This window comes from Helicoverpa zea, chromosome 31 (genome assembly GCF_022581195.2).
Source record: "Helicoverpa zea isolate HzStark_Cry1AcR chromosome 31, ilHelZeax1.1, whole genome shotgun sequence".
NCBI lineage: Eukaryota > Metazoa > Arthropoda > Insecta > Lepidoptera > Noctuidae > Helicoverpa > Helicoverpa zea.
The window spans coordinates 11,449,300-11,464,065 of NC_061482.1; the positions used below are offsets into that span (position 1 = coordinate 11,449,300).

The window sequence follows — 14,766 nt, forward strand, 5'->3', positions numbered from 1 at the left end:
TCCATTTTCCCCTGTCACTCGTCATACTGACACTCACTCCCTTCCTATTCATATCATCTTTCAGGCAATCCATCCATCTTTTCTTAGGTCTTCCTCTTCCTCTCCATCCATCTACATTCATACTTAGCACACACTTTGTTGCATGCGTATCATCCCTCCTCATTACATGTCCATACCACGACAATCTTCTACTTCTCATCTTTTCAGTAACTGGCGCTACTTTCAGACTTCCTCTAATGTAATCATTCCTCACTTTATCCATTCTTGTAACACCACACATCCATCTCAGCATTCTCATTTCTGTTACATGCACTCTCTTCTCGTCCGTCTTTTTCAATGCCCAACACTCCGATCCATACAGGACGACAGGTCTAATGACGGATTTGTAAATTTTGCCCTTCAGTTTGAGGGGCATCCGCGGGTCACAAATAGCGCTAGTTACCTGTCGCCACTTCATCCATCCAGTATTGATCCGATGCGTAACGTCCCTGTTCACCTCACCGTCACTTTGGACGAGTGAACCAAGGTACCGGAAGTCGGAGCAAACTGGTAGGGGCATGCCGGCTAGGGTTATGGTCATGGGTCCCGAAATACCGCCAAAATCACAATGAAGGTATTCGGTTTTACTCCTGCTCACCTTTAAACCCACTGTCTCCAGTCTCAGCCGCCATGCCTCCAGTCTACTCTGGACCTCTGGCCCACTCTCCCCCACCAGAACAATGTCATCGGCGAAAAGCATACACCAGGGTGCCTCCTCCCGTATATCTGCCGTAAGCGCGTCCATTACAAGCAGGAAGAGATACGGGCTGAGGGCCGACCCCTGATGTAAGCCAACACCTACACTGAAGCTGGTGGTAGTGCCCGCTGCGGACCGGACTTCTGTACGGCATCTGCCGTACATCGCTCGGATCAACTGCACATACTTCCCTGGTATACCTTTCTCCTCAAGGGCCCACCACAAAACCTCACGAGGCACCCGGTCATATGCCTTCTCGAGGTCAACGAACACCATATGCAAGTTTTTGTGTGCACCCCTGTACTTTTCGCACAATTGGCGAATACAGAATATAGCGTCCGTTGTACTCCGACCAGGCATAAAACCGAATTGATTTCGTGCGATATCACTCTCTTCTCTCAGCCTCCTTTCAATAACTTTCTCCCACACTTTCATACTATGTGACATTAGCTTTATTCCTCTATAGTTGTTGCAATTCAACACATCACCCTTGTTCTTAAAAATGGGCACCAGGAAACTATTGCACCACTCGTCTGGTATAGTTTCCTCTTGCAACAACTTATTGAAGAATAAAGCCAGCCATTTCCATCCATCCATCTTTAATAATTTCCACACTTCCACTGGTATTCCACTTTAAAACGAATGTGGTGTTAGAATTTAATACATAAGTATTTCGTGAATCGAAAATAAACGATTTCATTGTCTTAAATATATGCGTTTTTCTTTTCAGAAACTACCGTATCCAAAGGCAGTTGGATTTATAGTCACAAATGAGTTCTGCGAACGATTTTCATACTATGGAATGCGAAGTAAGAATTTATTTTCTATTTATTAAGATATTTATCATTTTTTTTTTACGAAAATTAGCAATATATATTGTCAGAAGCATACTAAAACATATTAACAACATTTGAGTAAGTTAGTTTTTAACAATACTTAGTTTTAATATTTCCCTCTTATTATTTGAATTCTTAATTAAAGTTGAGTTAATGTAAGAAATTCTATTAAATTTGAGTAAGTAATAGTAGATATAAAAACTCAAGGATCCATGTTTTATTTATTTAAGGTTAAATAGAATATTTGCTTTACGACGGAGGAAGGAAAGATTGCTTTTACCATATTCTGTAAAGTTATACAAATCTTTTCGTATTGAAGATTGTCTTTTGCATATTTTAGGGCAGTTATTTTTTACAAAATACGCATGCGCGAGACGCTGTATACATATATGGATGACTTTAGAATGGAAACATTTCTTACGGGAATTGTTCGTATCTTCAATAGCAATTATGGAATATCTTAGTTACCTATATAGTCTAAGACTATAGTTTCAATATCCCGTTATTTCGAATGCAAAAACTATTCTTAAATTCAAAACAGTAAATAAGTCATCAAACTCTTCTTAATAAAAACGTACAATTTAAATTTTATTACCATAAGAATGCAATAAAATTAATATTTGTAGGTATTTATTCCAATGTGACACGTGTTGGGCTGTTACTGACACCAATCACCAATGAGGTAGTACACACGTGGATTGCAAATGATAACAAATAGGTGATAAGTACTTATGTACGCGACGTTACCTGCATTCATTACTGAACGAGTTTTTAATCAAACTTGAGATGAAACATGAGATTGTGTGGCTAAATAGATTGTAAACATACAATTTTCAATCGAAGAAAATGAAAATTATGGAATAATGAGGGGCTGGAAAGCTTAAAAGGTTGTTAAACCTGCCGAAACTAAGCTGTAACTGAAAGTAAAAACTACATACCTTACCTTTAAAACTATATACTTTACAACAACTATATATTTTCAAATTGTATACCTTTTGACAAGAATCGAGCAAAAAATAATATTCTGTGCCAAAGAGATTCTTCCTAACTTACAGGCTGAAATAAACATCATGACGTATACGAAATACGTAGGTTCTTGTTTTAAAATACGAATTTTATAAATCTTTGTGAATGTCATCTACTTACCTATTACTGAGTATAATTATGTCACAACACAATTATGTTACTGAGTACAACAATGCCCCTATTCTTATTTTACACTAATCTATAAAATCCAATAGGACCAAAACACACTTTAATTCCTACTAAAGTGTGTTCGCCTGCCCTAAAGTATGCCCTAACATTTTACTACTTGTAAGGCTTTCAATATAAGGCAGTCAGGGGCAGCAGTTTCAAGCTGCCGCCCACCCGAATAAGTTGTAGCTGCTCGAGCGGTTCGTGTATGTGCGTCCATAGAAATCTGCAGTTCACTGTGCAGCTTGAAGGCACACAGCTTGAAGCTGTCACCCCGGACTGCTTCAAGCGGTCCGTGTATTGCCGGCCTAACGTGCATGAAAACGTTATTCGACAAAACAAATACGCATCAATGGTCATATCTATGCTCTTTTCGACCCAGTTTAAACAAACGTAACAGTTTATCATGTGAAAAGTATGTCGTGTTTCACCATAGACTGTTATCGATAAAAAAAACCTAAGTTTATACATATGCATGTTAGGCAATAATAAATCCTTGTACAGGTGTAAGTATCAATATTTTGCCATTTGTCACGCAATGTTTCACCTACTACTTAGATATGGTATTACTATTTTACTACATTACTATTTTACTACAATTTAAATTTATTGATTTGGTTTTTACACCTGTTGGAGAATGTTTGAGGAAAATTCTCTCGAATAACATAATAAATGCGATTATCTGATCGTCACCTGTCACCAGGTTCTATATCTGATCTGTGGATCTTACTGAAATCTATCTTTGTAAGTTTCGATTACTTTTGAATGATAGAAAATGAACCAATTTCGCTTACGTAATTCGTGAAAGAATCATGTGTAAATAAAAAAAAATTGACAACAGTAGGCCGTAAATATTATCTAAATAGGCTATTGTATACAGGTGATAAAGTTAGAAAGAATGGAAAATAAAAATGTTAGTTAAATAACTAAGTGCAACTCTGATACGTGCTGAATGACACGCAAAGTGTGACGACTTGCGAATGGTACATTAAATGCTAGCAATATTTCATTTGTGCGAGTAAATTTATGTTTTCATATTATAATTCATGATGATGCCTTCACACCTTATGCAACTGAAGTGAATCCATGATTATCTTTTACTAGCTTCCGCCCGCGGTTTCATTCGCGCCCCGACACTTCCCGTACCGTGTTGGTCACGTAAATCACATAAATCCTATGTCCTTTTCCCGGGTCTCAGCTACCTCCCTTCAAATTTTCAACTTAATCGGTTCAGCCGTTCACGCGTGATGCCGTGATATAGGGATTCATTTTTACATAAGTATTTATACATCATCATCATCATCATCAGCCTATCGCAGTCCACTGCTGGACATAGGCCTCTCCAAGTGCACGCCACTGAGATCGATTTATACATACTTAAACGAATACCATAATTTCTTGTCAAAAAGCCTACTAGTTATTTGAATACATTACAAGTCCTAACCTGCCTACCTATCTAGGCGAGGAAGTGGTCAACAATAATTCCATAACCGGCACGCGCATCTAAGGCGCCAAAAGGGGTCGGAGCGTCTGAGCGGGGCGAGGATAACAATACGCGCGCTAGCTTATAACTAAAAGTCGTAAGCGACAAAATGGTTTTGTAATTTTAATATTTAGAAATGATAATTTAATAAAAATTCCTACTACCATTTTAAAGAGTATGTATATACTCAACTACTAAAAAAGTTAAGAGGCTTAAATCGGTCCCGTTTGCCCATAATATGTGAATCTCTTTTTAAAAAGAGGTATGTTTGATATATTTTTCTCTGTTATAAAAGTTACCTAATCATGTTTCTACAACTAACAAAATAAGGCTTATATCATGAACTTTCAGGTAACCAAGTTGTATTTTGATCCGTTTTGTATTTACTGAGAAAAATTGACATCCTTGGCGCCAAAAATTCCAATTCGTCCTCTTAAGTAATGAGACAAAGTTTAACTAGTAGATCGTGATGGGCAATGACATGCAAATTACAAGCCCTTATCATAAACGGTGTTTAAAATTAGTCCACTTGTATTGTTTTACGAATCTCAATATAACTAAATGGCTGTCAGTTTTGTTTTATGAAAGAAACCGAACCAGCAAGTGTTTTGTTTCGTTTCGTGGAAACTACCTATATCCTGTACCCGGATAAAATATGTATAGTATGTCACGTGGGGATTGTGTAGCTTTCCAAATCGATTTAGTTGTTTCGAAGACTTTATTTACAAACAAGTAATTGTTTTATCTTCATAGGTAGATAATATTAATATTAATTTAGATAAAAACCGGCTAAATGAGAGTAGTAGGTACTGGTGCGCAAGTAATAGTACATAAAAACATTGACCTCTTTACTTCATAGCGAAGATATTATAAATAAAATATAGTTGTGCACAGTCACATTCCAGTTCCCTTAAAAAAGAAGAGTTATATGAAAAAAATATTGGAATTTTTATTCGCAATAAAAACATGCAATTGCGTCAAATTACTGACGGCTCGTTGTAATACTATCTCCACGAGATGCCAAAAAATACAAGTTTAGGAGCTACTTTCATTTTCGCACAAACATTACACAATAGGTCCGTTACAAAGCAGTGTTATTATGACGTCCAAAGTTATTCGCCTTTTATGTATTACTAGCCGTTTTCCCGCGGTTTCACCCGCGTCCCGTGGGAACTACTTCCCATACCGGGATAAAAAGTAGCCTATAGCTTTCCTCGATAAATGGGCTATCTAACAATGAAAGAAATTTTCAAATCGGACCAGTAGTTCCTTGAAACAAACAAACTCTTCAGCTTTATAATATTAGTATAGATAGATTAGTATAGAGACTTAGGTAGGTAGGTATTTATAGTGTAAGTTACATTTTGCTTTGGGTAACTAATAAGTAAGTATCTCTTACCGTCGGTATCGACATCGTCTCTCTGGAATTTCGGTGTTCAATTTGTTGATTATATAGATTGCTTTACAAGAGTCAAATCTCACGCAATTCAAGTAGCCTAAAATACAACACCTTTTGAATGTGTATTTTACAAAAGTCAGCCCCCAAGTTAAAAAGTCATGAGCTTACATTTTGGATAAACCGGCCAAGTGTGAGTCGGACTCGCGCACGAAGGGTTCCGTACTATATCTATAAAACGTTCCATAAATATATTATTTATTTTATGCTAGTTTTCAGTAGGTATTTGTCGTTATAGCGGCAACAGAAATACATCATCTCTGAAAATTTGAAATGAGATACAGCCTGGTGACAGACGGACAGAGGAGCGAAAACAATAGGGTCCTGTTTTACCCTTTGGGTACGGAACCCTAAAAAGGAGCGGCTAGTTGAATGTTTATTAATTACCTACCGCTAATCCTCTTGCTAGAACATTTGGCCTTGCATACGCCAATATGGATGATGAACAAGTTACCTATAATTACTACCTAACGTTAGACACATGTGGCCTTACTACAAAAACTTTAACACCTGTTTTACACTTGTCTAAAAAATGTGTGGTTGCAAAATGAACCATATGTCAACGTCATAATTTGACATTTTTTTAGACAAGGCATAAACTGACGTTTAAAAGTTTTTGTGGTAAGACGGATGTAATTTAGTGGCACCTACTTACATTTGTACTGGAAACAGATGCCAATCGCAATTATTCGCAATTCCGATGCTTATGGGCATCTTCGTTAAATGTAATCTGACCTAGCCTAGCTTATTCACTGAAGATGAATTATATTAGTGTAAACCAGCTCGTTAGAGCTATATATATAATAGATATCTATATTAATACCTACTTATATTATAAAGCTGAAAAGTTTGTTTGTTCGAACGCGCTAATCTCAGGAAGTACTGATCTGATTTGAAAAATTATTTCAATGCTAGATAGTCCATTTATCGAGGAAGGCTATTTATATGCTACTTTTTAAGGGTTCATGCAGAGGTTCCCGCGGGATGCGAAGAAGCTAGGTTATAATAATTATAATGTTCAGTGTCTCGGAGAAAATAGTTACATACATAAAAACCTTCGTCCTGACTGACTTATCAGCGTGCACGTCTGATGTGTACTAGCAAATGTCTATTATTATGATGAATTTGCGTTTGAATTTTTTTTTAATTAAAATAATATCATAAGGTTTCCACCGATATCCCTTCATCAACATCTTAGCACACAATCTCACTGAGTCCATAAAAAAGTAAGGCGATAATTTTCAGTAAAATAAAATTAATTAAATACTATTATAAATCTACATTCCAAAATAAATCTTGAATTAACAAATGCCGATGGTTGTTGATCTCATTACATTACTCACGGTTAGCACATGGCATCTTTTCACGCTTTGTGCGCACGCATCCGTCATTACGCAATCATTTGTATACACAACAACCTGTAACTAAAGTCTTATGTTCTGTCTAAATTTTGCTATATCTGTAGCAGCCTCTTCAACCGGCAAAACTCGGGGATTGAGCATTCCCAGCAGTGAGACTGCAGGCTTTATTTTCCGGCCAACTATTAGCCGAACATCGGCCGACATTTGGTCTGACCGCTAAGATTGAGGGTCATTGTGATACCTATCAATATTTTTACTTCGACAGATACAGAGACATTCCATGCATCTCCAGAGAATGAGCCCCATGACACTATGTATATCGGTCTTCTAAGCCCTAAGTTCATCAACAACATTAACGTACATTGAAAATCGAAAGCAAAAATTCAAAGCTATAGCCGTTGTTTTAAGAAACTGACGTTTAACTCTTGGATAAACTTTGTCTTAAAAGTGTGCAGTCTGCGAGGGTCTTAAACAAGTCCTCCGACTTTCCAAACTCATAACATAACTCTGATCACAAATCATATGATATAGAAGTACCTACAAAATAATATTTTGTTGTGTCATCGACGTAAAACAGAAACAATGGGAATCCCCACTCCACTCACCTAAGCATCTGCGGGACGAATGAGTATTTTACTGTAAACCGGATCTTAATTATCTTAGCTAAGAACATAACCTTGGCCAACTAATATTGGCACAAAAAATGTAAAGTAGGTAAATATTGACGTTTTTAAATTGAGTGATCCATAGATTGATAGTGAGGAAATAAATAGGAGTATTATCAATGAGGTTTTTACAAAAACGAGTAAGTATACTATGAAGGAAGTATAAAGTACCCTAAGATTTCCTAGGATGGATAGAAAGTTCCAGCCGATTATAGGCATCAAAACGCGCTTTCCAATCTATAACAGACATAAAATTTAAAATATAATAGGTTCAGTAAACTATGTGAAAGTAACAATAGCAGAAAATGATTGAGTGTTATTCTTTTACAATCGAACCTACAACCAGAGATGACTACATTTCTGCCTACTACCTAACCGCAAAGATGACAATAAAATACATGTATTAAAATAATAAACTGACTAGACTCAATATGGTCCAGCTGATACCGCTAAAAATAACGTGGATGATAATCGGCTTTATAATTCTATTGTTAAAATAAACAGACCATTACTATAACCAGTTATCATAGACAATAATAGACTAGGAATAGAACAACTCGCCTAGGATCAACAATTGCAAAATGTTGAATTATCTATATCACCCACTTCTAGCATAGGCCCACAGGATAGATCAGTAGCAGATGTCTATACTGTTATTACTCCAGAAAGATCAATTATAATGGGTGATTACCAACTGATGAGAATATAGCATATTCTTGCTAGTTTTAAGTAGTGGGTTTATAAGCAGGTGATCTCGTAGCTATCGACAATGATCTTATGAACAACACGATTTAACACCTATTACAGTAACACAAGACTTTAACTATCCAACCGACGTTGTGGGTGTTGAAGAATGAAGTGTCAGACTTTTACTTACTTTCCCACCATGTTCCTTCTTGAGCCCTTTGTGTACTTTGGCCGCGGTAGCTCTTGCTAACAAGACAACAGCTCTACTGTCATTATGATTGCTGTTTAAAGTTTAACTTCATCATCTCCCGAGCCTTATCCCCTCATCCGAGGTTCGGCTTGTTTAAAGTTTGAGCTCTGAATGAAATATACCTGATGTCTATTTTCTTCTTTTCCAGCAATTCTATCACTGTACCTCCGAGACAAATTGGGGTACAGTGACAATGGAGCCACGGTCATCTACCACGTGTTCACTATGTTCGCCTACTTCTTTCCCCTTCTCGGTGCCATGATTGCTGATGGCTGGCTCGGGAGGTTTAGGCAAGTATACTTTTTCATGTATATAGAGAATCTCTTTTATCCATTTGTATCATAATGGTAGACGCTTCTCTATAAGCTGTAAAACAACAACACAAGAAATCAATAACAATTCAGATCTTTATGAACACTGTGTTTATTTTTTTTTCAGAACTATACTGTATTTATCGTTAGTGTATGCAGCTGGAAGTACATTAATATCAATCAGTGCAATGCCACAACTGAACATACCTACAATGTGAGTATGCATTTTATAATTTAACTAGCTGTTGCCCGCAACTTCGTCTGCGTGGGCAATATAGAATAGTCAAAATACTACTTATCCCGTAGGTGCATTCTTTCACGTGACAGTATAATTAGGATTAGCACTTAGCAGTCGCATAGATTCATTGATCAAGGTTGTGTTGTGGATGTGACCATTTATCTAAACAAAAGAAGTAAAGTTTGTGACGTTGTGAATATCTCTGGATCTAGTCAGCCAATTTGGAAAATTATTACGTATGGTGCGTAAGTAATTTTCACAGGAAACAGTTATAATCTATGTCTATATGCTTTGATCTCAGTGGCATGCACTTAGAGAGGCCTATGTCCAGCAGTGGACTGCGATAGGCTGATGATGATGATGATATGCTTTGAGTCTGACAAAGCTGTCATTTGTACATTTTCTGCAGCTGCTGCGACTAATCAGAAGCCAGAAAGTCTGTCAGTCTTACCATGGATGTCGGCTTGTGTAGTTGACTGGATTGAAGATAGGTAGATAGGTAGTCGCTCCAAGCAAAATATTGGTACTCAAACAGATTCGGTGACTGGAAGCCAACACCAACATAGTTGGGGAATAGCCGGATGGATGATAAAATGAGTCATCATCATCAGCAGGCGCATAGGGTAGGATAGTTTCACTACTGGGGAGAAACACTTGTATGACGGGGATTTTCTGTGCACTTACTCACTATGGTAAGGCTGACCCCACATTAGGCGTGCGCGATCCTCGGGCGTGTGAGTAGCGCGGGCGTCGCGAGCACGCTGCATGAACGTCGCGTTTTGCTGCCCTGCGGCATGTGTGAAGAGTGCAAGCGACGCGGCGCTCGAGTTGCGTTCTTACCCCTTCGCCTGCTATCCCCGCCACCCGCTAAACGCCTTAGCAGTTAAACGTCAAGGAGAGCGGCGCGTGCGCGCCGCGACCTCGCTGTAGGTAAATGCCGCAGGGCAGCAAAACGCGACGTTCATGAAGCGTGCTCGCGACGCCCGCGCTACTCACACGCCCGAGGATCGCGCACGCCTAATGTGGGGGAGGCCTAAGCCGGGACTCCACCGAAATGTTTGCATTAGTTCACGAATAGGCAAAATGTACGTATCTGTGAGAGTCCACTTCATGTGTTCGTACTTGAAACCTGCAGTTTTGCCAAGATTTACAAAATGTACGCTCTCAATTTGTCATTTCTTGGTGGAGCCAGCAAATCAAAAGAAACAAAAGTGTTGTATACTGGGAGTCACTACCGCACACCAGGAAAATTTCGCTCTTGCGTTTATATACCATATTTTGTGTCACACGTAAACAGGACGACAGTAAGTAAAAAAAGTCCACCGAAAAACTTTCAAAGATCTGATGAACGAACAAATCAGACCTGACTTGGTCAACTGGGGCCAATCAGAGCTCTATGAAGCGATCATATGCTTTGGCTCCTACTGTTATTGTGGTTTCTGAAAATTTATTCACCTCATTCAACGATGAATGTAATTCTGATGGTACTATTAAGAACACTTGCTTAGCGCAGAAGCTGACGTTGGCAGGTCGACTCTTTTGACTTCTCGAATAGGATACCATTGGTTTTTGTGCAATGCACACCTGCAACGCATGCTGGATTAGGATAGGATACAGGTGGATAGGATTTGCAACAGAAAACAATTCTGTCTTTGTGATTGAATGACATCAAACGTAGTTTTATATAAAAGGTGTTTTTTTAGACTTGGCTCGGGTCTTACTGAGACTGTTCGTAATCGTGACCAGTGCATTTGCGATCAGAAGTTGAAAGTAAGCATGTGTCTGGTATGCGACGCGCAATTTGTACGTTTTCAGACGCATAAAGCATTTTACGTGTGTATGGTATTAAATCGAGAAAGCTCCCATTTCTTATCTGCACTTTGTATCTGGGCTTGTTCTTAAAGCTACAGAATCCTACATTACCTACCTACCTCACGCTTAGCAGCACTTGCGAGAGACAGATCCTCCTTTCTTCTAGGATTAAGTTTACATACTTTGCATCAAAAAAAATAATGAAGGTCTACTTAATACTATTCACTCAAAGTAATTTGTTTTAAGGCCACCACATTAGTGGAAGAGAAGCTAAACTATGTTTATGAAAACATCCTGATATAAACTCCATCTGTAACTTTAAATGATAATTAATTGTTATACTAAAGTCATCATTTTTGACATAATATTCAAAAAATAATTTAGATGGCACCGTTTTATATTTGGCTGAGAACTATTATTTTCCTTTCATCAAGGTGATAATTATAATTGGATTTTGATGTGGCACGGCAAACTGACAAACACTATTGAAATGTCTATCGAAAAATTACACTACGTGTTAAAATATGGTGAATTACGGAAAATACACAACTCCATCTGTTGAAATAATAATCCTCTATAAAGAATGTATGGTAATTTATTGTCATTTACCACCTCGCTCCTTTGACAAATTTTATGTATTTTATTTAACACAGATTACCACAGATGGAGCTACTTTAACCTTGGCTAAACACAATTTTAATTTTTTTTTTCTTCCGAAGTTACTTATGAAGGTGTGATTTTCTGTGTAAAGGTTAATAATAGGCCGATCAACTAATATAAGTACAACATTCAAATGTACAGTTTTGACAAACAGATTGCGTGTCGTAATAATTTACATCTTGAATTCACAAAATTAATCATATCTTTTGATAGAGTGAATCGATTTCGATGAAACAAAAACTAAGTAATACCCCAAGTTACGTAGAATTTTTTTATATAAGCATTGTCTGCATTGAATTCGTAGGTTTTACGTGAATCCCGAACGAACAAACAGATAAACAGATAAACAGACAAACAGACAAACAGACAAACAGACAAAAATGACAAAAATGATGGAAATGGGTTCTGTTAGTTATCCTTTAACATGCTGGCTATTTTTTTTGCCAATTTCTTCAATGTACAAAAATTACTTTTCTACAGATTTATTATATGTATAGATGTCTTGAAAGTTTGAAACTTAGTATCTGCAAGCCTATTTTCAATCCCATCAGTTGCTTCATCTCTTTGTAAGAAAAGAGACCACCAATCAGTTAAATAGTATCATAAGGCTATTGATGCTGATGACATAGCATTATAAAGCAGTAGACTATACAAATGTATCTTTCAAAAAAAAATCTATACCTTTGGAAAAGGAAACCTTAAATATATTTTTGAAAATCTTAAGTTAACATGAAGATGTAAATGCACAATGGACGCGAATACAATGTAAAAGAATCAATTGTACTCGATGCATTCTGCAAACGCCATAGTTTAACTTATCAGCTGTTTGAACACCATTAAACTATCCGGTTTACCTGTTCATGTCCTTGTGTTATGATAACGATGACAAACTAATGACCTCTGAGATGTGTTGAACCGCGCACAGCTTTTTAGAACGTTTTCCTTGAATCAAACCACGGTCGTATCAATGGCTATTCTATTGTTTTAGTTTATTCTATTAATCAAAACTGGATTATTTTTTTATTGGCGTAAATACTAAATGAATTAATTCTTCGCTGCCTTTTTATTTTCTATAGTTTCGCGTGTGACCATTATCTCACCTGATGGTCAGCGACGACGTGGTCGAAGATGGATCACGCTTGCCTAGAAGTATCTTAATCACTCTTCACTTATAGAATCCGTTTAAAAAATCTGCATTACTTATCATAGAACTAAAACAATAAATTAGTCATAAAGAAATAACGAACGTTTTCCTAAAACTGTTTGCTTTTCTTACAGGGAGTTCACGATCTTAGCCCTTCTGCTAATAGCATTCGGTACAGGAGGTATCAAACCTTGTGTTTCCGCCTTCGGTGGGGACCAGTTCAAGTTACCCGAGCAGGAGAGATACTTGGGGTATTTCTTCTCCCTATTCTACTTCGCCATCAATGCTGGAAGCCTGATATCAACGTTCTTGACGCCCATCTTGAGAGCTGATGTTCACTGCTTTGGGGATAATGACTGCTACTCCCTGGCTTTCGGCGTTCCAGGGATATTGATGATTGTTTCTATAAGTAAGTACTAGAGTGGAAATAAACTCTACGCTTTACGCCTAAATATTTTGCCTCTTGTGCCCAAATTGATGAATTAGAAAAAGCACTGTAAGGCATACTATTCGTTGAGTTTTATTTTTTTTTCAAATTAAGTTTTCTGCTTTGAAACTTTGATTTATTTTATATTTGGCTGGAGTAGGTAGTCCTAAAAAAAAAATAAACAGGGCCTAACCACTAAACACTTATTTTTTATGATCTGTAATTATTATTAAACCCCAAGAACTGTAAAAATCATTAGAATACAGCAAATAACATGCTTCATCGTATTTTGAAGATTCGCAATTAAATAAAGTCTTTTCATAAATGAATTACCGACAAAATTGAAGAAAACGAAATTGAACGCTTTACTACACAATCTAATAATATAGTCTCATAAATTACACTGTCGAAAAATCCTCAATTTAATATTAAATCATTTTAATCACTTTTCTTACGGAAATTATAAGCATTTCACATACAATATACTTATATAGAAAGGCTGCGTAAATAACGCGCGTTCTTATCGTGATTTCATGAATAATTCCACTATTTAAGTATTCAATAATATTTTTAATCTATTAAACATAATTTTTCATACGTATTCTTATAAAAATATATTGTAAATAACACGGTAGCCTTTATTCCTTCATACATTTCGGTGTTTGTTAGTAAGATCGATAGATGGCGTTGCTCCGAGTAAGCTCGAAATTGAATCGCGGTATGGTTACGTTCACAACTCGAATGATATCCAGTAGGGTTCATCAGACAATTTACCTTGCTAATAGCTTTATTCTTCTCCTTGCTTTGCTTTATATTCCAAAGATTGGATAAATTTTTGAACGGGTTTTTTAGTACTAAGGTAAGGTACTAACAAAGCCCTAATTTGACACATAATCGTTTTAGTGAAACTCCATGAAGGTTTCGCTTTAGATTCATTTCATTATTTCCATGGTCTTGACGATCAGCGCCGCGTGTATATTGTTGGAACTAAAATTTATCCCTCATTCTTAGATCGTTTCGTGAGATATTTTGTTTCCCAAAAAACATTCTGGGCATGTATTTTTACAATATTACAGTAATTTTAACTTTTTGTATTGATAATTTAAAGCAGTATGATAATCGTTAATCTATTGACAATAATTAATGTATAATGGATTATGAATAAGAGAAGTATATTAATAATTATGTAGTTATTTATTTTATTGATGTATTTTTGTTTGCAGTATTCTTCGTAGCTGGCAAGAAACTTTATATAATCAAGAAGCCTGCCGGCAATGTACTCGGAAAAGTGTCCACTTGCATAGGTGTAAGTTTATTTCAGTTTAGATTTTTTATTAAAGTGGTTCATTAACTTTATTTTATAATGTCAAATATACCTGCATGTTTTCGCACATTTTCAATAGTTTTTCAGTAAAGTGTCTCTAATTTAATTAGGAATGTAGACTAGTTTCATTAATTTATAAATGCAGGCAAAATCGGGCCATTCGTTTTCGAGTTTTGCTTGAC

At 36.7% G+C, this 14,766-nt stretch overlaps 1 protein-coding gene across 2 annotated transcripts in view; it reads left to right on the forward strand.

The window, feature by feature from the left end:
- LOC124645055 (peptide transporter family 1) overlaps positions 1-14,766 on the forward strand; it is a 38,222-nt gene that overhangs the window by 16,457 nt on the left and 6,999 nt on the right. For both annotated transcript variants that reach the window (XM_047184791.1, XM_047184792.1), the window contains exons 2-6: positions 1,467-1,545; positions 8,817-8,958; positions 9,107-9,193; positions 12,968-13,242; positions 14,484-14,566. In XM_047184791.1, coding sequence (XP_047040747.1) covers positions 1,467-1,545; positions 8,817-8,958; positions 9,107-9,193; positions 12,968-13,242; positions 14,484-14,566 — 666 coding nt within the window. The remainder of the gene's footprint in view (positions 1-1,466; positions 1,546-8,816; positions 8,959-9,106; positions 9,194-12,967; positions 13,243-14,483; positions 14,567-14,766) is intronic.